The sequence below is a fragment of the Macaca nemestrina genome, chromosome 13 (assembly GCF_043159975.1).
Source record: "Macaca nemestrina isolate mMacNem1 chromosome 13, mMacNem.hap1, whole genome shotgun sequence".
NCBI lineage: Eukaryota > Metazoa > Chordata > Mammalia > Primates > Cercopithecidae > Macaca > Macaca nemestrina.
The window spans coordinates 76,046,617-76,070,548 of NC_092137.1; the positions used below are offsets into that span (position 1 = coordinate 76,046,617).

At 36.6% G+C, this 23,932-nt stretch overlaps 1 protein-coding gene across 2 annotated transcripts in view; it reads right to left on the reverse strand.

Annotated features, from left to right (window-relative positions):
* LOC105465323 (GC-rich sequence DNA-binding factor 2) overlaps positions 1-23,173 on the reverse strand; it is a 52,564-nt gene extending 29,391 nt beyond the window's left edge. For both annotated transcript variants that reach the window (XM_011713732.3, XM_011713733.3), the window contains exons 1-11: positions 22,784-23,173; positions 18,469-18,597; positions 14,486-14,710; positions 13,482-13,579; positions 8,492-8,607; positions 6,509-6,695; positions 4,256-4,379; positions 2,845-2,926; positions 2,188-2,300; positions 1,227-1,426; positions 29-179 (exon numbers count right to left, since the gene is read on the reverse strand). In XM_011713732.3, coding sequence (XP_011712034.2) covers positions 29-179; positions 1,227-1,426; positions 2,188-2,300; positions 2,845-2,926; positions 4,256-4,379; positions 6,509-6,695; positions 8,492-8,607; positions 13,482-13,579; positions 14,486-14,710; positions 18,469-18,597; positions 22,784-23,075 — 1,717 coding nt within the window. In that variant the 5' untranslated portion in view covers positions 23,076-23,173. The remainder of the gene's footprint in view (positions 1-28; positions 180-1,226; positions 1,427-2,187; positions 2,301-2,844; positions 2,927-4,255; positions 4,380-6,508; positions 6,696-8,491; positions 8,608-13,481; positions 13,580-14,485; positions 14,711-18,468; positions 18,598-22,783) is intronic.
* Positions 23,174-23,932: the final 759 nt, after the last annotated feature.

Consider the following 23,932-nt stretch of genomic DNA (forward strand, 5'->3'; position numbering starts at 1 on the left):
TAATTTTATCAAGGTTACGAAGCAGTACCTGTAAGTCGGGGAATAATTGTTTTGTTGATGATTGTAGACAAGATTTTTTTATCTGAACTACTTTCCTTCTTTGAATCTTCTACACTGCTATCCATAAATTCTTCTACAGATTTGAACCATGGCATCTCTTTTAAACCTGTGGAATCCAACTTACAAAGAAAACGATAAAAGTTATAAAGAAATCCTTCAACATTAGTGTATTTTAAAATAGTTTTTGTTTTTTCAATAATCACCAGAGCTTTTCTAAGGATCAGAGGAGACTAATTCCCTGTTTTAACACTAGACCACCAAGGCTAAGCAGGATGGCAGGACAGCATGACTGAGATGTGGTGTCTAAGTAGCATAACAAGAAGCCGCATTTCATGCATTCAATTACACAACAAACACTCAACAACCACCTAGTGTGTGCCAGAGCCTTTAGAGCCTACCACGTGGCAAGTACTCTGCTAGGAGCAAAATATACATTTGTTAGGCACTTGAAATAGCCATGGAATTTGTTTATTAAAAAATTCATCTACTTCAAGCAAAGTTTATTTCTGGCCCCTTCAATTCCCATAAGCATAAATATGTAATTTGTATATGATTTAGTTAAAGGTTCTATTACACAGTAGACAGTTGCTGAGTTCATATTTCTTTTTTTTTTCTTTTAGTCAGTCAAATTCACTGAATAGAGTTTATATTTCTTAACTTAGGATCTAAATATCTGCAATTTCCAGCACCTGAAGTAATATTTCTCCCTTTATACTTTTATGAAACACCTTTCCCTTTCTGATTCATCCTGTTTATCCCATAAACCCTTCAAAGGCTTGCATTCCACCTCCTCAATGCAACCCTAAGCAACTCCTCCCAGTATGTCATCTCCAATTCAAGAATTCTTGAAACAAGGCTTTTATATCTACTTTCTCCAAACCCAACAGTACCTTATACTTTCTGGGAGGATTTTAAATTTAATGTACAAGAAGCTAAAAAAAAATGTGTTCGCTTTACTGATGTTAATGATGCTCAGCCTAAAAGTCAAGTGAGAGCCAAGAAAAGAAGAATGTAGCTGAAAGCACACATTTTCTGACTATTGTTCCAAAGCTCTAAATTTCAGCTCCAACTCTAAGGGTAAGGTATTTAATCGCTAACATAATAGTAAGATAATTTAAGTATACTAATGTAATCAGGATAAATTTTCACATGTGAAGCATAAATACCTTAAGAGGATTCCAGTCAATCAACTGAACTCGTACTAGGGGATTTAAAAGCTTTGGTATGCACAAACTAATGAAAGCTTCATAATAGGAGTCAGGAAACTTTTCTCGCCATTGCTGAAACTTCAACAAAATATTCTGGATGTTACAAAAATCATCATGCACATCTTCAAAAACTTTCTTCTGTTTCTGTAAAATGTCACCTGTAAACAAAATAAGTCTCTTTATGCATTTTAAGTTGTGAACTTTAAGTATGCTTCCTTAAAAACATGGTCATGCCAGACTGTAATCAATTGACCTAAAATTCCGTCCTTTTATATTAACATAAATTTTTATTAAAAAAATCACTTTAGCAACAAAGTAATAATATCAACACTAAAAAAAGCTACCATATATACCCCTGCTATATGCCAGCAGAAATACATTAATCTCATTTTACCATCGTAGCTATCTTCCCTACCATATAGGTATAGTCTACTTATTTACAGACAAAACAACATCAAATTTAGGGAGGACAAGACATTTGTCTAAGACTACACAGAATAAAATCTCCCTTAGAACCCAAATTTATTTAAATCCAGAGCCCAGAATTTTTGAACTATACGCATCTTATCTTCTCACCATGCTAAAAAGTTTCACCAAATTCAAATATTTTAAGTTAAAAATGACAATCTAGAAACTATGTGTGGTAAAGAAATGAAATGAAGATGTTCACTAGTAATAGGAGAAAGTCTAAGAGAAAAAACTATGAAGATAGAAGAATACTCACAATGCTCCTTCCTTCATTTTACTCCATTATTCAGAGGTAGGAAGAGAGTCTTACAGAGGAAAAATGTGTTTCATTTTTTCTGAATTTAACCAACTGTTTTATATAGCTTACATACTTATTAAGGGCAATCACAGCAAAGCGTTTCTCACCATTTCAAAACTCAAACCATGATATATTAGAAACTTGGTAACTAACCTTGGCTTTTTTGGAAGTCAATCATCTCTGCTGAAGGCAGTTCATCATCACTAGATGTCCCTTCCTGATGGTTACAATTCCCAGAAAGCATCCTTGCTTGTCTTCTTTTTGTCCTATATTTTGCAACAAACCAAAAATAAACAAAAAGTAAATAGATCTTGCTGAAAATAAATGCTTAAATTTTTTTTTTACCTCTTGCTGAAAATAAGTAATTTTATCATTTATTTTAAATGGTCAAAAATTTATCAGTGCACAATTTTATTAATATTTTTGACATTTTTAGTTTCATTAGTTTGAATTGGTGGTTCTCCATTTGTTTTTTTGTTTTTTCTTGTAAGATATTCCCAATTAGGACATTCCCATGGGGTAACCAGATTCTGAAGAGGGGGTAATTATAATTAGGAACGGTTTCTAGTTACAAGCAATTCCCAGCCTGATAAATGTCATTTTACCCATTCCTTTTAACTGATCCAAATATACCAATCTGTCTTTAAAGCAGTCAAGGATGGTTTTACTAAATTTTGCTTTTATTTTTATTTTCACAAATTAATAACGTATATCAGGTATACCTAATGACATCATGTGGTTAATTACATTTAAGTAGTGAAAAGTACTTGCTCAATGATGCTTCTTTAAATCTTCACTTTATATAGGTACCTTCGAGATTCAATCTCTTCTAAAATCCACTGAGTTTTTTCATCTACTGCTAAGTTTCCACTTGTGGACATCTCATCTTTGCCTGTTAATAAATGAAATTGACTTCATACTACAAATTCTCAAAAGAAAAAAGTAAAATGCTTTGAAAATAAAGGTAACATCATGAATGTATAAACATATATGCATAAGTAAATACACAAATATGCTTAAATTTTGCAATTAATTATGCAATGAAATTTCAGTGTTAACTCTTTATTGCAATATTAACAGGCATGAGGTTCATTGGCCTAAAAATGTATTTTGGCTGGTGAAAATGTTAACCTAAAAACGTACTTTGGCTGGTGTACTGTTGCTATTGTTGAGAACAGCAGCAAAGCTCTACCAAAAAGTTTCATTTCCTTGTATTCTTTTCCAGTAGTTTTTACCAGTTTTTTTCCATAGCCAAATGCAAGAAATATTGGCTTTATCAATACAGGAGTCCCCCCCTTAGAATGTATCCCCTTAGAATGTATTTGCAGGTGATACATTCTAAGAACCCCAGTGGATGCCTGAAACCGCATATAGTACCAAACCCTATTTGTTTTTTCCTCTATATACACACTTATGATAAAGTTTAATTCATAAATTAGGCACAGTAAGAGACTAACAATAGCAATAAAGTAGAACAATGTAAATATACTATAATGTATGTTATAGGAATGTTGGGTATCTCTATCTCAAAATATCTTATTGTACTGTACTCATTCATTTTTGGACCATTGTTGACTGAAACTATGGAAAGCAAAACTGCAGATCTGAGGTACTACTGTATTCTATTCACATTATTTCTTATTTTAATATGTAATACCATTGTTTACGATCCATTAAGTGTTGTGTGTTTCACTGAAAGTCACTTTGCCTTTGCATTTACTAGCTACTTGGTTATGGTCTTTCACTATCTCCTGATAGCACCTTAATCAAAGGAAGATATCTCTGAAAGTACAAAATCAATGTGAAAAAAAAAAAAAAAAAAGGAGGCATCCATATTTTGTATAATGAAATCTTAAAGATAAATCTGTATTGAAACTCACCAGAACCAATCTGTAAAAGGACTTTGAAACTATGAAGTTAGATTTCTGACAGAGTCTAAAGAATTATGTGAACTTGTCTCAAAACATTCTCTAAAAGGCTATGTACATATTCTGTCTGAAATAGTAAATAATTGGAAGTTATGTTTATTTTTTAGTCTTGGACTTAATTTAAAACATTCTTAAGTCCTATTTCTAAATGCTTTGAGTTTTTGGAAGTTAGTGGGTAAAGGGTTTGTGGGAAAATACATGAAAAACATGTTTATAAAAATAAAAATATTTTTATTCTTCACATAATTTAGCTTAATGAATAATAAATTGTATTGAACAGGAAAAACACTAACGTGATAACTGTTGTAAATACGTTGATTCATGTTTTAATTCATCTTGCCTGCGTTTCATAAAGGTCATAGCTTGTTTTAAAAGGAGTGCATGCATGGATGATTCTATTTCTTGGATGCTGATAATCTGAAATACATATATAAGTAATATTTTGTAGGTCATCGATAATGAAATATATATATACACAAAAGTAATATTTAGAAGATACATAAGCATATTTTTATGCTTAATTCTCAAAGAAACATTCCCAATACTATCACATCTCAAGTATAAAACATTGTGTGCAACAGACCTAGCTGTCAATACTTTTAATATTAAAAATCAGAAAATTGACTGTCTCCTGGAACTGTTATAATTATCAGAGATATATAAACTAAATGGGGGCCAGGTGTGGTAGTTCATGCCTGTTATCCCAGCACTTTGGGAGGTGGGCAGATCACCTGAGGTCAGGAGTTCAAGGCCAGCCTGGCCAACATAGCGAAACCCCTTGTCTACCACTAACAATACAAAAATTAGCCAGGCGCAGCAGTGCCCACCTTCAATCCCAGCTACTCAGGAGACTGAGGCAGGAGAATCACTTGAACCCTGGAGGTGGAGGTTACAGTGAGCTGAGATTGCGCCACTGTACTCCAGCCTCGGCAACAGAGCAAGGCTCTGTCTCAAAAAAAAAAAAAAAAAAGAAAGAAACCAAATGGGATGGAGTCAGGAACATGCATTAAAGTTTGAGATAGAAGATTTTTTTCTGAGATAGAAGAATAGGAAAAAATGAAGGGTAAAGATGTTTTCATATGTGCTGAGGGTGTGGAAAGTAGGTGGGGGCACTCAAAGCTGGTAAAATTTGAAAAATTGGGGAATGGAGGAAAACTAACCAGAGACAGGTAACAAAGTTGTGATGTGATACAGAAATGAGACTAGTTGAAATTGAAACGCTCGTATTTTGGGGAGCAACAATTCCTCCTACGCCTTTGATACTCCACAGCTGCTGCTATGAATATATTAATGCTCAGGCTGACAAAATTTTAACAGTGTAATTTTTCAAGGAGGAATGAAAAAAGAAAATTACATTGTAATACTTCAGAAAGTAACTACCAAGTGATAGTAGAAGATAGCCAACTTAAAACAACAATTGGGACAAAGCATCCCATTGTTTAGCAACATTTTAATTATAAACAAAAAATAATGTGGGCTGAGGGCGGTGGCTCAGGCCTATAATCCTAGCACTTTGGGAGGCTGAGACAGGTAGATTGCCTGAGCTCAGGAGTTCCAGACCAGCTTGGGCAACATGGCGAAACCCCGTTTCTATTAAAAATACAAAAAATCAGCTGGGTGTGGTGGTGCGCGCCTGTAGTCCCAGCTACTTAGGAGGCTGAGGCACAAGAATCGCTTGAACCTAGGAGGCAGAGGTTGCAGTGAGCTGAGATCGTGCTACTACACTCCAGCCTGGGTGATAGAGCGAGACTCTGTCCCCCTCTTCAAAAAAATAAATAAAATAAAAATAACAAAAATAATGTGGAAAGTAGAGTATAATTTATTGTAATGGTTAATCTATTTTTAAAAACGGACAACTGAAGGCCCACCCTAACGTAAGAACTTAGTATGCATAAATCAAAAACTAAAAACAAAAATCTCAAAACATCTGAGAGTTGAAAGAAAAACCATTACAAACAAATTCAAAAGACAAAACTGGTAAGTTCACAACAAGCAGGATAAGGCATTAAAAAATTTTAAGCTATAAAGAATTGTTCATACTCTGACAAAACTAGAAAAGAAAAACATCTCTACTGATAACCACAAAGATAACAGGGCAAAGACAAGAAACAAATAATTCACAAGAAGAAAACCAGAGTTTGCTTGAGATCAAAATACGATATGTAAAAACAAAATCCATTTATTCCTAATCTAGTAAACTAATAAAACTGGCACAATCTTTCTGGAGGTCAATTTTGTAATGTTTCACAGGCCTTAAAAATATTTAGACTTAATAATTCATTTTCTTTGACTTCATTTTCAAGGAATTTTCCTTAAACAGATGAAATTGTAACAAAAATTTATATACAAAATTTTATACAATGTTACTTATAATAAAATAACTGCAAAAAACTTGAATATCCTACATTAAGAGAATGCTTACTATCATCTTATTTTTAAAATGTGTAGGAAAAATACTAGAGAAAAGTATCTAATTGTGAGATTTAGACTTTTCTTAATTACATAAGGGGTTTTCTGCAGGAAATGATATAAATATTGATATGTACCTTTTCATTAAGGCAGTCAATTAAATTTTCCACATAAATTTTCATGCTTTTATAGAATTTACAATTTAGAGCTTGATTTGATGAACTCTCTAGGTTCTGGATGGTACTTTTTGAGCTTTTGACATCTTGTACATATTTTTCATACTCCCTCAGGTGTGAGCGGTGAGTTTCCTGTAGTAATGTTAATCTAAATAAATAAAATAAAACTTAGTTTATTTTTCAAACTTTTTCAAAAGTAGGAATCTAATGCAAATATTTCCAAAGACCACCAAAGAAACTGACAATCATATAAATCTGGGTATGCAGACTAGATAAGCAAAGAACACCACAATAAAAGTAAACCCTTTAGCACCTGCTTAGGCCAAATACTCTCTCTTCAAGTTTTCTTGCATTTGTCTTTCAGAATCTTTCTTTGCTTTATATAAAGGACAGTGAGAATTAAGAAATTAATCAAGATTATAATGTATAGTAGGCATTATTAATGAAATATTTTAGTTAAGTAGAATATTTCTGACTATAGCAGTATATTACATTACTTATAACTTGTAAGTAAATATTATGTAGAAAAAGCTAGGTACAGAGCAGGGTACATAATGTGCTTCCTTTTTTGTATAAAAACAGGGGAATATGTAAGGATATATGTGCTTGTAAAGATATATATATAGACCACCTCTGGAAGAAAACATAAGAAAATGGTAGCAATGGTTTCCTCTAGGGAGGGTGGTAATTTACTTTGTTCTGTATATCCTTTCCACTGGTTATTTTATGTTTTGACAATGAGAGTGTATGGTCTTTTTAAAATAAAAAACCTAGTTAACAAAAAATAAAATATAATAAAGTTATCCAGACAAAATAAAATGCTACAATAAATCAATGATCTGCTGCCTCTTTTTTATCCCTCATGCAAGGTTATCTTTGTACTCTAGGGGGCTGGCAAACTACCAGCCCACCCTTTGTTTTTATAAAAAAAGTTCTATTGGAACGCAGCCATGCTTATATGTTTACATATTGTCTATGGCTGTTTTCATGCTGTAATATAGAGTTGAGCAGTTACAACAGCAATCATCCAGTCCTTAAAGCCTAAAATATTTACTATCCAGTCTTTTACACAAAAAGGCACTTGCTGACTCCTGTTCTAGATCAAAATGTCCAACAGAGAAATATTAAAGTAAATTATGATATAACAACTATATGGACAAACATGATAGTTTTTTAAAAAAATTAAAGGCTATTTGGTAATATAGAAAAATGCTTATAACCATATTAAATAAAAAAGTAGAATTTTGTATTTACTGATTTTAACCATGTAAAATATGTTACAAAGACTAAAAAGACATTATGGTAGTCACCCCTTAATCATGGGGATAGGTTCCAAGACCCTCAGTGAATGCAAATAATATCAAAGCCTATATATGCTGTTTTTTCCCTATACATACGTAACTATGATAAAGTTTAATTTATATATTACATACAGTACGCCTGCACTCTGGGGCCATTATTAAGTAAAATAAGGGTTACCTGAACACAAGCACTGTGATACTGCAATAGTTGATCTGATAACTGAGATGGTTACTACGTGACTAACAGGCTGCTGGCTTACAGAGCAAAGAGAAGCTGGACAAAAGGATGATTCTCATCCTGGGCAGGATGAAGCAGGGCAGCTCGAGATGTCATCACACTACTTAGAACAGCATGTAATTTAAAACATATGAACTGTTTATTTCTGGAATTTTCCATTCAATATTTTTGGACTATGGTTTCACTACTGATAACTGAAACCATAGAAGGCAAAAATGCAGGTATGGGGGGACTACTGTATACAAAAATGAAATCAATTGTGTTAGTACGATAACACAGGAGATCCTTTTTTCCCCTATAAGTTTGTTTAATATCAGTACTTAATATATCTAAAAGAATACAGTGCTATATCTCTAGTATTAAATATCTAGGACAAATGTAAATTTCAAAATAAGTATTGCTCACCTAGTATTTAATTGCTTCTTTATAATTTCTAAATTTACTGGTGTAAATGAAATGGAGGTATCAAATTTCTTCACTTTTGAAGATCCACTGCCACGGGAAAGATCTATGTCTCTTTCCTAAAAAAATAAAAATAGATTTTTACAAAACCATTTCATTTACCTTCGAAACATTAACAGCATGAAAAGGGACTGGATGATCCAAGGTCTCTTCAAGCTAAAAAATTCCATGTCTTTGTAATTTTTCATGGTCCCAATAAAATATTTTTAAATTCAGTTTTAAAATTTAGAAGTTTAAATTCATATTTAAGAAGCAAATTCTAAAAATTACATTTTTTAAAAAGTTTAGTTTTGAAGCTAATTTTGGTTATGGTCTAATGTACTCTCAGAAAGTCACCCAGTTTTTTAAGAAACAACAATCCTTCATGAATATTAACTTGCGGAGCAGACAGACCTGTCTGGCTGACCTAACACCTATTTCCGTGATAGAAGTACCTATTTAACTCCAACTCCATTCTAGTAAATGAAAAGTAGATGGAAGTCTGCTGGAGGATGTGTAGGTAAAGTTTTTACTTTTCTTTAAGACATTCTTTTTTTTTTGAGACGGAGTCTCGCTCTGTCACCCAGGCTGGAGTGCAGTGGCGCGATCTCAGCTCACTGCAAGCTCCGCCTCCCGGGTTCATGCCATTCTCCTGCCTCAGCCTCTCAAGTAGCTGGGACTGGGACTACAGGCGCCCACCACTACGCTTGGCTAATTTTTTGTACTTTTAGCAGAGACAGGGTTTCACCATGTTAGCCAGGATGGTCTCGATCTCCTGACCTCGTGATCTGCCTGCCTCGGCCTCCCACAAAGTGCTGGGATTACAGGCGTGAGCCAACGAGCCCGGCCAAGAAATTCTTATTTGGGTTTTCTGTTCCTTGTAAAGAAATGCACTGCTAACATATATCTTATAAAATGGTATATTTCATATTAGCGTCCCCTGTCTAATTGCAGCTCCTCCACCCTTGGAATGTTCAAAAGATGCTGAAGAACCTCTATTTTACACAAAGACACATGAAGAAAATTGACCAGACATTTAGCCAATTTCACTGGCTTAGCTATTCTTTTTATATTTTCCATGAAGCATCATCTTTTGTCATTTCAATTCTCACCAAGCCTCCCATCCAGCTCTGCGCATACCTACAAAATCTCCAAACACTCTTGATATTTTGCAGTCAATGACCCATTCAAATATCACCAGTTCCGTGAAGGCTTTATCAAACTTACTCATTTACCTTCCCTCCTATAAAACTTGACCACCCACTTGCTCCTTTGTGCCACCTCAGGACCCTGCACAGAGTTCTGTCACAGAACCTGTAGGATTTCACTATAATTGTTTTGTTTAGTGGTCTTCCTTCCTGCAAAGGTTGTACAACGTTGTAAGTGGCCGTAGCAGGCTAATGGTGACCCCATGAAAACATGTTCACATTCATGTTCATGTTCATTATATGGCAAAAGATGTAATTAAGACTTTGAGATGAGGTGCATATCCTGGATTATCCCAATGGAGCCTGAATACAATTATATGTTCCATCCTAAGAGACAGGGAATTTTGGGACACAAGAGAAGAAGCAAATGTGAAGACTGAACAAAGAGAGATGAGGCCACAAGCCAAGGCATGCCAACAGCCACCAGAAACTAGAAGAGTCAAGGAATGGATTCTCTTCTAAGAGTTTCTGGAAAGGGGGGATGTTCTACTGACATTTTGATTTTGGACTTCTGGCCTCCAGATCTGAGAGAGAATAAACTTCTATTGTTTTAAGCCACCAATTCTGCAGTAATTTATTACGGGAGGCACAGGAAACTAATACGGTGGCCAATGGTAGCTTTTCAATAAAGGAATCAGTAAATGTACTCACATTAGCAATAAAAATGCAAATCAAATAAGTGTGAGATTCCATTTTCACCAACTATACTTGCACCTGAAGAGGGCAAGATTATAGTGAAATATTCCCATGATATTGGTGACATTACAGATTGAGCTAAGTTTTCTTTAGAAGACAATGGAGAAAAATACACTAAGTGCCATAAAAACATTCATCTCTTGATTAGTAATACAGTTCTTGGTAATTATTACAAAGGAATAGTTCAAAAACACACATCTGAACAAAAGAAAGAAGAGGAGGAAAAATAATTAAATATTCACTGATTCTTATTTGTTAATTAAAAAAAAAACAGATTGCAAAGAACCTAAATTGTCCAAAATGAAGAATGGTTAAGAAGATTATGATTCAGTGACTCCAGTGAATACTATGTAGCTAATAAAATCAGTTATTATAACAATGTGCAAACAAGAGAAGGTAATTTATAGTATGTCAAGCAAGGAAATCAGAATTCAAAATTGTATGCATATTGTGGTTCCCAAACTGTGTGCAAAGGCATCCTAGCAAATTTAAAAGGGTGTAGTGAGACATTTTAAATTTTTTAGTGAAAAACCGTAATACTCAACATCTGTTGGACTACTAGCTCTTAGTTCACAGTTACATTAGAATGTGTTCCATATGGCCAGACATGGTGGCTCATGTCTGTAATCCTAGCACTTTGGGAGGTTGAGGTGAGCAGACTGCCTGAGCTCAGGAGTTTGAGACCAGCCTGGGCAACATGATGAAATCCCATCTCTACTAAAATACAAAAAAATCAGTCAGGCGTGGTGGTGTGTACCTATAGTCCCAGCTACTCAGGAGGCTGAGGCACGAGAATTGCTTGAACCTGGGAAGCGGAGGTTGCAGTGAGCCAAGATCATGCCACTGCACTCCAGCCTGGGTGACAAGGCGAAACTATCTCATAAAAAAAAAAAAAAAAAAAAAAGAGAATGGGTTCCATTCCTTTTGATGAAGTCATATTTGTGGAGCTGGGTTTTGGGACGATGCTATGATAAAAACAAGCATTGTGTGAAGATCAACATGGAAATGAGTGACAGTGTCCAATCTGATTCCAAGGTTTGAAAAGTCATGCAATGCCTAACAGGAACACATATCTCATTAGTAAGGAATTTCGGTTATTTAAAAATAAAATAAAAATGTTTTGCCTTCAAATTATCTGTATTATTTTTTTCCAAATGGTTAGTTCTTAGGACACAAATTGTATAAAATTCTTTGAACTACTTAATAAATAGAATTGTTTGGTACTTCTTTTGGCTTACGAGTATCATGATAAAATTACCAAGACACTAACGGCTCCATGAATGAGAAAGTTTGGGAACCTCTGATGTATACTATGATTGCAATTCTTGACCTCATAGAGCTTATATTCTAGCAGCAGACCCAGAACCCAAATCTAGGACTTTTAACCCCAAGTACAGTACATTTGTTAGGTTTCAAAGCTTACTACTTGCTTAAACTTCACATTCATTCATTCATTTTTAGTGACAGGGTCTCACTCTGTTGCCCAGGCTGGAGTACAGTGGTGTGATCATAGCTCACTGCACCCAGAACTCCTGGGCTCAAGTGATCCTCCCAGCTCAGCCTCCCAAGTTGCTGGGACTATAGGCACGCCCCACCAGGCCTGGCTAGTTTTATTTGTTTTTAGTAGAGCTCAGGTCTCACTGTATTGTTCAGGCTGGTCTCAAACTACTGGGCTGAAGTGATCCTCCCTCCTTGGCCTTCCAAAATGCCAGAATAAGCGGTGTGAGCCACTATGCCTGGACAAATCTGGGCTTCAGTGTTGTTGTTGTTTTTAGTCTTAAATGAGACAGGGTCTCATTCTGTCACCCAGGCTGAAGTGCAGTAGCGCGATCTTGGCTCACTGCAGCTTTGACCTCCTGGGCTCAAGCAGTCCTCCCACCTCAGCCCCCAAGTAGCTAGGACTACAGGTGTGTGCCACCATGCCTGGCTAATTTTTGTATTTTTTGTAGCAGTAGGGTTTTGTCATGTTGCCCAGGCTAGTCTTGAACTCCTGGACTCAAGTGATCCACCTGACTCAGCCTCTTGGGCTTTGGTTTCTAATATAATTTTTAGCGCTTCATAGTGTCCCACCCTACTGTATTGCATGAAGACCCCTATTACTGGATATTTACTTTGTTTACATCTTTTTAAAAATTAAATAAAACACAAAGCTATATTTGTGTATGCAGAAATGTAACAGTTATGTATCATAATATAGGTATAATGTATTTGTGTATAATATTTACCACAGGGTTCACTATAATAAAAAATTATCTGAGAAATCACATAATGAGATTTAATATATAAATGATAATACATCTATTCACTAGATTGCTATGAAATCATTAAGATGTAGTAGAAGTAGATATACCATTGCAGTGAGATGTCTGTTATATTGTGAAGTGAAAAAAGGTTTCCAAAGAGAAAACTGGATATATTTATATTATACAGAACAGGTGTCTAAAAGTAAAGTTTGAGGTCTAAACTTTACTTTTAAGCACCTGTCCAACATAAACTGTCAATTATTATAAAATTAATTATTAAAAAAATAGTACCCTCAAGGTATTTATAATCTAGTGGAAAAATAAGATAATATGCACAGTGTAGTGGGTTGAATGGAGGCCTCCCAAAAGATACATCCATGACTTAATCCCTGGAAAGTGCAAATATGACCTTATTTGGAAAAAGAGTCTTTGTGGTTGTAATTAAGTGAAGGATCTTGGATTATCTGAGTGGGCCCTAAATCCAATGACAAGTATCCCTATGAGAAAAACACACAGCAGAGACATGGAAAAAGCCATGTGAAGACAGAGGCAGAGACAGGAGTTATGTAGTCACAAGCCAAGAAATACCTGGAATGACCAGAAGTTGGAAGAGGCAAGGAAGAATTATGTGCTCCCCACAATCCCCCAGGGCCTTTGGAGGAAGCAAGGTGCTACCAACACCTTGACTTCAGATTCTGGCCTCCGCCCTGTGACAAATAAATGTCTGTTCTTTTGAGTCACCAAGTTTGTGGTAATTTGTTATAGCAGCCACAGGAATCTACTATACATAGTATAAAGAATGATTACCTCTATGATTTTAACTGCTTTTCTCATTTGTTGTCGTTCCCAAATATCCTGTTTTTCATCTTCCTGACTTTCTTCACTTGTTTCTTCATTTCTACTTACTAGGGGGAAAAAAGTTCACATGTAAACATTTAATATTTTTCCATTTTAATTGCAGCAGCCAACATTTTTTGAGCTTATTCTACACAGGCTTAGCACGACTTTACGTGTTATTTATTCTTCACAATAATTCTGGGAAGAAGGCACTATTATTGGCCTCATTCACAAGTGAGGAAACACAGATATTGGGAGGTTAAATAGCTGTCTGAAGACTATGACGAAGCTGGAAGTTGGATCCTGGGATCTGACTCCAGAACCTGCACTCTTACCATACTCTCCCACTCAAAACACTATAGCCCTACATACTTCTCAGTAAAAAAACTGAGAAAGAATGAAATGTTTGGTTTTTCTTATCAAACATCTCTCAATTACTACCTAAGAATCTAAACATTTAAAAGTAAGTTGTAAGGAACTGAGTCTTTTTCCAAAAAAAAAAAAAGTTACAAAAACCTTGGTAAAATGCATATATTATAAATGAGAAATGTGAAAACAGTCCTTTAAGGCTTAGCATTGTGGGTAGATGAAATTTTTTATTACAGCAGGGAACATTTTAATACATGACATCGAAAATCTCTGTAGATGCTTCCATGTTGAAAAAATACATTTATAAAGGTGACGATTGTTTTCAATGTTTTAAAAATAAGATACCGCATATTTTTTTTAACCTGTTAAAAAAGATCAAGGGGGGTCAGATATTAATAAACATTATTACATATACTCCTTGATAATAACATTTCGATACAGATACATCTTTTAGAGGTCATAATATCATGGACCAAATCAATGTTAAAAACCGTTATCAACACTCTACAATGTGAGACAGCACATTACATTTTTATGGAGATTTTCTCATAATATTATATTCTAATGAAAAATATCCTAATCTTCATATATTGGTATACACATACTTGATTCCTCAGCCATCCTTTGTCTAAATGTTTGAGGTTTTAGGGTAAATGGTATTCTCTTTTCATGGTCATCAGGCTCACTCTCAGGGTCATCTTCACTCTCTCTCTTCATACCAGAGACAGTAGAGTTATGTTCTACATCCAAAGAAATATAGTCATCTTGGGCTCTGGCCAATTCACGTTTTCTGCGGGCTGCCTGAATAAAAGCTGCATCTGGGATCTTAACTGAAGGAAACAAAGAGGAGGACACTAAAAACCAGAGACCAATGTAAGTAAATATTTCTCACATTTAAGAAAAAGAAAAAAGCACCATTTTCCTAAATTATTTGCTATTTTGATATATGAATGTGACTTTAATAAATGGCTCAAAGTCTGTATCAGCAAAGGAAGAAAACTTAATAGAGATTAAATATAATTTAGAAAAATCAACCAAATCTAGAAGTATCAGAAAATATACAGAAACCACTTCATTTTATCTTTTAACTCTCTTACTCATCAGGTACTGCTCACTTTGTTGAGGGGTGGCTATTTCTCATTTCTGGAAGCTCTGAGACTGTCAGCACAGGGATGTGGAGGGGGCTGAGTGTGGTGTTCCCCAATCAGTGAGAGCTACAGAAGTTAGAAGGATCAATGACAGACCAGTCTGACTTATCAAGTAAGAGAGATACTACACTACGATGTCCTCCTTCCCTCCTACCCACACTTACAAGAAATCAGAAACATACTATAAACAGTAACAGAGCAAAGCCAAATTAGCCTCTGCGGTTCTATAGTGAGCCGCACGTGAATAAACATGAGACATTAAGAAGTGTAAAGAAAATAATCAGGTTCATTTACCAGGTGAAAAATTTTAAATGACAACAACTCTTAAGAGAGCCTTATTTTTTTCTTCATATTGTACAGCATAAACATCATTAGCATAAACTCTTCCAATTTAAAACAAGTTTCTTCATGCATGATCTAAGGTGAAATTTATCTTCATTCAGGAAAAAATGGTTTCTTAAGAACAATACTACAGTAAAGAAATGGCAAAAGAAATTTTCACCATTTTAAGCATTTCAAACTACTAAAAAGATGCCAAGCTACTGAGGCTCAAGTGAAATTTTCTAAACTTCCCCAAAAGTTGACCCAAATTCTTTGAGAAATAAACAGAAAAATGTCATGTACTTGGAGATGTGCAAAAGCTCCAATGTTAGATACAAACAAACAAAAAGAGATATATCACAGACCAATATGCTTGACATCAGCCCTAGGGAAAATTAAAAGTCCTTGAGTAAATCATGAAGCAATAAAGTAATCACTAGAAGTCAATAAATATTCATCAAAAACAAGTAATATAAAATCAGGTTATTTGCTTTTTTATAGATTAGTATTTATTTATAGACCACTGTCAGGGACATGATGAAGGTCAGGTGTCTCTTCCTCCTCCCAAAGCATTTAAGATTCAAAACCATCACAGCAGGTTATAGTAGCAATTCTCAACCCTGGCTACACATCACAGTCACCTGAGAAGCTTGACATACCCAGGCCTCTATACCAGCAATTCAGATGTTGATCTGAGGCAGAGCTGAGCAAAGTATGTTTTTATAGCTCCCTAGAGGATTTTAATGTGCAGGCAGGGTTAAGATAAGACAATTAGGTTCAAATACTCAAGTGTATGAATATGGACACAGAAATTCTTATTTTGGAAGTGATTTTCCTGCAGATGACTTGGTAGGGTTTAATTAGTAAGTCACAAGCAATGGGACACAGTAGTAAGATATTAGTGCTACATAAAGGTAACCGCTCAAGTGAAAATAAAGAAGTAAAAGTTCAAGGAAGAGTATTGCATCTGTCCTGTTTCTGCATATTCAATACCTAGTTCAAGGGTTCTCACACAGCAGATGCTGAGCAGACAAGGGATGAATCAATAATGTCAGCATATTGTTCAATAATAAACACATCATGTTTTTACAAATTTATAACTTATGAATAATTCTTCACATACATCATCCTATCTGATATACAATCATCTAGGGCTGAGAGGTAAATTATCATCTTCTATTAATAACAAGCAGCCTCTGCTAGGGGGACTATTTCGAGGCAGATATTCCTTCCAAACACAAATAAATGCTTTTCTTCCACATGCCAGCCCTTAAAAGGAACACATTCCTCCATCTTTTCTTCTCCAGCCAGTAAGTCCTTTGAACTTTCAGGTGTTCCTCACAGGACAAGTTTTCAATTTTTAATCAGTGGGGGAGGGGCAATTCACCCTGCTGAACTGTTCTGCACTCCTGTAAGACATTTATCAATCCTTGCCTGTAGGGTACTACGTGCCAGCAACAACTCAACCACTGTAATCATTTAAATAATCCCATACATTTTCAAACACTGCCCTCTCTCCTTAGGTGGGGGCAGTGCTGCCAACACTTCACAACCACTGCCTTATGCTGTTTAATCCACCATCTTCTTTTGTTTGTTTTTGAGATGGAGTCTTGCTCTGTCGCCTGGGCTGGAGTGCACTGGCGTGATCTCTGCTCACTGCAACCTCTGCCTCCCAGGTTTAAGCAATTCTTTTGCCTCAGCCCCTTGAATTACAGGTGTGTGCCACGATGCCCGGCTAATTTTTATATTTTTAGTAGAGACAGGGTTTCCCCATTTTGGCCAGGCTGGTCTCGAACTCCCGACCTCATGTGATCCAGCCGCCTAGGCCTCCCAAAGTGCTGGGATTACAGATGTGAGCCGTCACAACTGGTCTAATCCACCATCTTTTATAGTAGCATTGTTTGGTACAGTAGCCACTAGCCCCATGTGACTATTCAAATACAACTAAAAATTCAATTTATCAGTCTCACTATAGCCACATTTCAAGAGCTCAATAGCCACTTGTGACCAGTGGCTACCATATGGACAGTGAAGACAGAAAATTTATCCAAACCACAGAAAATTCTACTGAATAGCACTGTATCTAGAATCTAGACAAGGCTTTAACCGTTTACTAGATTTCAGTTCTTCATATTAGCTTAATCACTTAGTATTTCTGTACCTTGCGTACATGGAGAAAAAACAAAATTACAAGGTTACAGAGCTACTGGTTGTTGTTATTTAATAGGCTAATAAAGAAGCACTTATTACTATATTACAAGCGTTATAAAATATATTTTAATAATTTTATTTCACTAAAATGTGTTTCCTTTACAAAGCTATGTATTTTATTTTATTTTCTCAGAAGGGATCTTAGGCTTCTCTAGACTGAAAAAGGACTCCACAGCACAAAACAAGTTATAAACCTCTGTAAGACGCCAGATAAATATTTTTGACTCTGTGGGCCATAGGGTCTTTGACGAAACTTCTCAACTTTGCTACTGCAGTGCAAAAGCACACACAAATAATGAGTAGCTGAAAGACTGTGATTGTGTTTTACTAAAACCTTGTTTACAAAAATAGGTAGTGGGCCAGATTTGCCACCCCTGAACTAGACTGATCTAAGACACAAAAACATTCATGTCACCTGTATCAAATTTTCAGTGGTTCTCTAAGCCCTATATCATCTGACTCCAACTTGTCCTTCCTGTTTTCTTCTTTTCCTTAAATTCCCAAATACTTTCAGCCAAACAGAGCTATTTTTAGCTTCCTGCACATATCACATACCTTCCCTAGAGTTTCAGATATGCTACATCCTATACCTGAAACATCCTCCCTGAGAAATTCTTACCATCCTTTAGGTATCAGTATCAATCACCCAGCATAGCACAGTGGTTAAGAAGAATACAGGCTCTAGAACAGACTGGGTTTGAATCCTAGCCCTGCTACTTATAAGCTGTCTGACCTGTGCATGTTAAAATGTAATAAAAATGAGCAGTCAATTTTGGCACTCTGACAATCATCCTTAATGACCTACTTGCCCCATACGTCACCAGAGTTTTTAATATGTTATTAATAACTATATCAAAAATACTATATTAAAAATAAAATTCTTAACCAAAATCATACAAATTACTAACCTGTTGATGAAAGTTCTTTTTCTCCAAGAGAGCTAGAGCTGTCAGAAGACAAACCCTGATCATCCTTACTTTCTGAGGAGTGATGTATTTCATCCTCTTCATCTGTGGACACATCAAGGACTCTGGATTCTAACAGGACATTAAAAAAATATAACAAAAAAGAGTCAAAATAATGTAATTAATAATTGAAATTCTGAACAACACATGGCATATGTATAATATGGTGTTTTAATCCTACTCCACATATTAAGGTAGACATATTGTTCTTCCTCCAACTTTGTCTTTCTTAAGGAACTGAATGATCTACTAAGTGTACAAAGACCCTATTTGTATTAACTAGGCATCTAATAATATATTTCCAAAAGGATGCAATGAGAAGAGGGAAGGAGGCATTAGAGAAAAAAAAGAGACAAAACTGAATATTTAGAAAAGTAATGATTGTGAGTAAGTAGAAAAGAAAAATATTTAATGTATACTATGTACTAGGCACATTGAAAGCTGTTTTACATGACTTATTTAATACTTGTAATTCTATAAAGTAAATACTATTTCTGATGAGTTCATTAAGGATTGGGAGGATAGAGAACACCAACTCAGGAAATGGAGAAGTAGGGCTTTCAATCTAATCCCATCCAACTTCAGAATTTAGGCTCTCTTTATAGTATGCCATATTTCAGTGGCTGGTGGCAAGAAATACTGTAAGGAGCACTTTGGTCAAAACTAAACCATGGCCAGGTGCGGTGGCTCAAGCCTGTAATCCCAGCACTTTGGGAGGCCGAGGCGGGCGGATCACGAGGTCAGGAGATCGAGACCATCCTGGCTAACACGGTGAAACCCCGTCTCTACGAAAAATACAAGAAAATTAGCCGGGCGAGGTGGCGTGCGCCTGTAGTCCCAGCTACTCAGGAGGCTGAGGCAGGAGAATGGCGTGAACCCGGTGGGGCGGAGCTTGCAGTGAGCTGAGATCGCGCCACTGCACTCCAGCCTAGGGCACAGAGCAAGACTCCGTCTCAAAAAAAAAAAAAAAAAAAAACAACCATGGGTCTTTCTTTTCAATGCATGATTTGGAAAGTCAAATAGTCTGTTAAATTCAATTAATCTGTTAAACAAAGATAACACCAAGATAAAACCCACAGGGGTGTTGTGAAAATTAAATGAACAAAATAAAAGAATTCTTGACATTACTGACAAGAAAGGGTTTGTTAATCCACAATAAATTTGCAATCTTTATGAGTAACCTTAAAACATAAGATTACACAGTACTCAGTACTTTTAATTTTCTACCTTAGTTAAAAGACCTACATACAGTTCAAAAAAAGGCTGGAGTAAAATCAAAACTTAAAACACTTAAAAAAAATAGCTGCAGCTCACAGCTTTCTTAGATATTGCCATTTATGACAACCCATACCTGTTTCCAAAGTGGATTAACACCAAAGCAGTGGGTCTCAAAGCATGGTTTATCAATCCCTGGAGGTCCTTGAGACTCTTTCAGAGTCTATGAAATCAAAACTACTTTCATCACAATAATAACATGTTATTTGTTCTTTTTACCATGTTGACATCTATATAATGAAGTAAAGGCAGTGGTGGGTAAAACTGCTAGATCCTCAGCATGAATGAATCAATTTGTAGTAGCGGTTATGGTATTTTTCACTACCTCACATTGGCAGAAAAAAGCCAGTTGCTCTTAATGAAGTAATTAAAAAATTGTTATTTTATTAAATTTTGACCCTTGAGTACACACGTTTAATTTTCTTTGTGACAAAATCAAAGTATTCATAAGACACTTTTGCTGCATCTTGAAATGCAATGGCTGCCTTAAGGAAAAGCATTTGTGTGACTGAGTTGCAAGCTGAACTAGACATTGTTTTTAAGAAGCATCACCATTTTACCTGAATGACTAACAAACTGGTTATTCAGACATGGCTATCTGACAAACATTTTCTCAAACTTGAGCCCAGTTTTGCCTATCACTTCCAAAATGAGAGATTTCAAGTGAAAATTGAGATTTTGGAAAACGTATATTCTCTACTGTGAACCTAACGGCTTTCCAATGCTTAGACTGATTAATTAGTGGTAATACTAACTGAGTTTTTTTGGTATTGTACAATAAAATGCTCCAACATTTGTAAGACCCGCAAACTCATCTAAAGAATACTTTCCAAATAACGCAAGATGTTACCAATCGTTCATGAGTAAAAGATCCAAAGTATAAAACAGAACAGAGTTTTAATGTAAGAGCACCCCAAATTTAATTTAATCATATGGTTTAAGATTCCATTTGGCAACTTTTTTTTTTTTTTTTTTTTTTGAGATAGAGTCTCACTCTGTCACCCAGGCTAGAGTGCAGTGGCATAATCTCAGCTCACTGCAACCTCAGCCTCCCGGGTTCAAGCGATTCTCCTGCCTCAGCCTCCCGAGTAGCTGGGATTACAGGCACCCACCACCATGCCCAGCTAATTTTTGTATTTTTAGTAGAGATGGGGTTTCGCCATGTTGGCCAGGCTGGGCTCGAACTCCTGATCTCTTGATATGCCTGCCTCGGCCTCCCAAAGTGCTGGGCTTACAGATGTGAGCCACTGCGCCCTGCCCACAACTAACTTTTAAGAAGGGTTAGTTTATTACTTGTTGAGCTTTGTTATACTAAAGCATAACACTCTCAATGATCTAAAAAGGTTATTAAGTACTCGTCTTAACCATGTATCTGTCAGAGGCTATATTTTCTTCAAATACTTCAACCAAACCAAAAGAGCACAACAGATTAAAAGCAGAAACAGCTATGAGAATTCAGCTGTCTTCTATTAATATTTTGCCAGACATTAAAGAGATCTGCAAATTGAAAACAATGCTACTCTTCCTTTTTTTGTGCAATATTTTTCACAAAAATCTTACTTATCCTTACATGTAATAGATTTTTTAAGTGAATTAATAAATTTTATTTTTAGTATGGTAAATACTGATAGGTATAACCTACTGAAGCAAAAGCTCTTTGGAATCCTTAATCATTTCTAACAGTCTAAAGGAGGTCCAAATCCCAAAAAGTTTGAGAAACACTATTCTAGAAGGCAAGAGAAAAAGCAACTCCTTACTTCAACGTTCATCTACAAAGTTTCACCAGAAAACAAATATAAAAGGTCATGAAAACTTTAGATAAATAGAAGGTCACAAGAAAGACCAAGAAATCACGAAGATCACAAACCTGGAGGACATTATGTTACCTGAAATAAGACAGGCAGAGAGAGACAAACACCACATGACCTCGCATATGTAATCTAAAAAAGTGGAAATCAGAAGTCACAGAAGCAGAGAGTCCAGCAGTGGTTAGCAGGGACTGGGATTGAGAGTGGTTGGGGAGATACTGGTCAAAGGGCACAACATTTTAATTAGACAAGACGAATTCTATTTTACAACACGGTGACTAAAGTTAACAACAACGCATTGCATACTTGAAAATTACTGAGAGTAGATATTAAGTGTTCTCATCACAAAAAAAGTAAGTACCTAAGGCAATGCAAATGTTAATTAGCTCCATTTAGTCACTGTAGACACATTTCAAACATCATGTTGTATGCCATAAGTATATACAATTTTTACTTCTCAATAAATTAATAAAAATCACTTTAATGAGAATAAAAAATAGTAGGAAGATTTTGGATCTCAAGACTAACCAAAAACCGTATTCCTCATTAAGCTACAATTCAAACTCAGAGCAGCACATTTTATGTAAACAACTTTATGCTGCCTTACATCTGTATTTAAGAACTCAAAGGTACTTCAAAATGACACTATATTTAACACCATTACTGGTACAATCTACAGTGACATGAATCTCTATCATGCTTCTTTGTGTTGTATATATTTTTAATAGTTGTTGCAAATAACTGGTGAAAAAAGAAAACAAGCAAAGGGGAATGTTCCAAAACCTAGATTCTTGTATTATTCTGGCTAAATGTTTTCAAGGAAGATAAGTTGGGCAAGTGTCTAAAAGGTACATATAACTTCTGCCTACTTAATAGTATTTGAAATTATTGAATTCTGTTGTGACAATTTAGGTTCTTCATAAACCTTGTGTTAGTTATAACTGGTGGAGTCATCTGATGGTGAAAACGAAGAGCCTCCCAACTGTACAGGATTGTTTTATCTCCCCCAAGGAGTCCAAAAGGTAGATGCAGGCAGCGGGCGAGTGCTCGAGCTGTTTTCTCGCTCACTACCTTCAGGACTTGGACTTAGCACGGCTGATGATCGGCAGCAAGTTATAGAACCCCCGGAGAAAGATCCAGAGACCCCGCGGCCCCTTCCCGCCCTGTGCCGTCACCTCCTTTCTTCCCCGCGTCACCCTGACGCGGGGGTTCGTCCGCGCGGGGAGCCGCTTCCTTGGCGCGCCGGGAGCTCGCCCAGACCCGGCCCCGGCCACGAGGGCCCCGAACCCGGTGAGGCCGTCCTGCCACCCGCGCGCGGCCTCCTCCAGAGGGCGGCCCTTCCTCCGCAGAACCTGGGGCCGCAACTTCTCTCGGCACCCCAGGCTCAGCAGGCGACTCCTCGGCGCCATCGCTGTCGCTGGAATCGGCAGCGCGCTGCCGAAAAGTCCTTTTCGGCCTGTGAGCCATGGCCGAGACCGAAGGGCCCGGAGCCCTATGACCCGGTGAACCCCAAGCCAGAGCTTCAGTGCCCGCCCCCAGCGCGCGCTCCCGCCTCTCCTGGTTGCCGAGTGCGCGCGCCCGTCCGCCAGCCTTCTGCTACCCGCTTCTCTGTCTGCGCCTGCGTGATTTGCCTTCTTGGCTGTGGTTGGCCGAATTCTGTTCTGGGGTCTGGGTCTGGAGAGGCAAAGCGTTCCTTTTGCCAGTTTAGGTTGCGTGGACTGACATCTAGAGATTTCCACGGCCTCTCTGGGCTGAGTCCCACGGAGAGCAGAACTCACGTGCTCTCCTTGTGAATTAGGCTTTATGCTCTCCGTCCTGGACTGGAGCCAGATCCGTTGTCTTTTATTTTCCGGAGAAAGAGCCCCCTCCAACCAAGATGTAAAACAAACGAAACCCCAGTAGTGTGAGGCTCGGGGTAGAAGGAGATGCCTCTGAGAGAAAAACAGTAAAGTCTGTACATAAACAATGCATACAGACTAGCAAAAATCAAACGACTACTCTCAGGCAACAGAACTTCACGAGAAGTCCTGGTTACTCCTGGTTAAATGCTTTCACCCTTAAGGAAAGTATCTAAAAACAAAAAAAGGCTATTGTCTGAGGCAAATTTGTACTATATTCATTAAGCTCTGTCTACAGAAAGGAAGCCTGCACCATAAATTTTGAGTGATTGATCGTTTTGGTAAAACCTATTGTTATTTGGGTGCCTCTGACTGTCTACATCTAGAGCAATTCATCCAGTTCATTTAATTCATCTTGCTGCAGTTGGTTCCGTGCTCAACGACGTTTCTGCCTCTGCTTTAGAGAACAAAGCTTTCCAAGGGCTT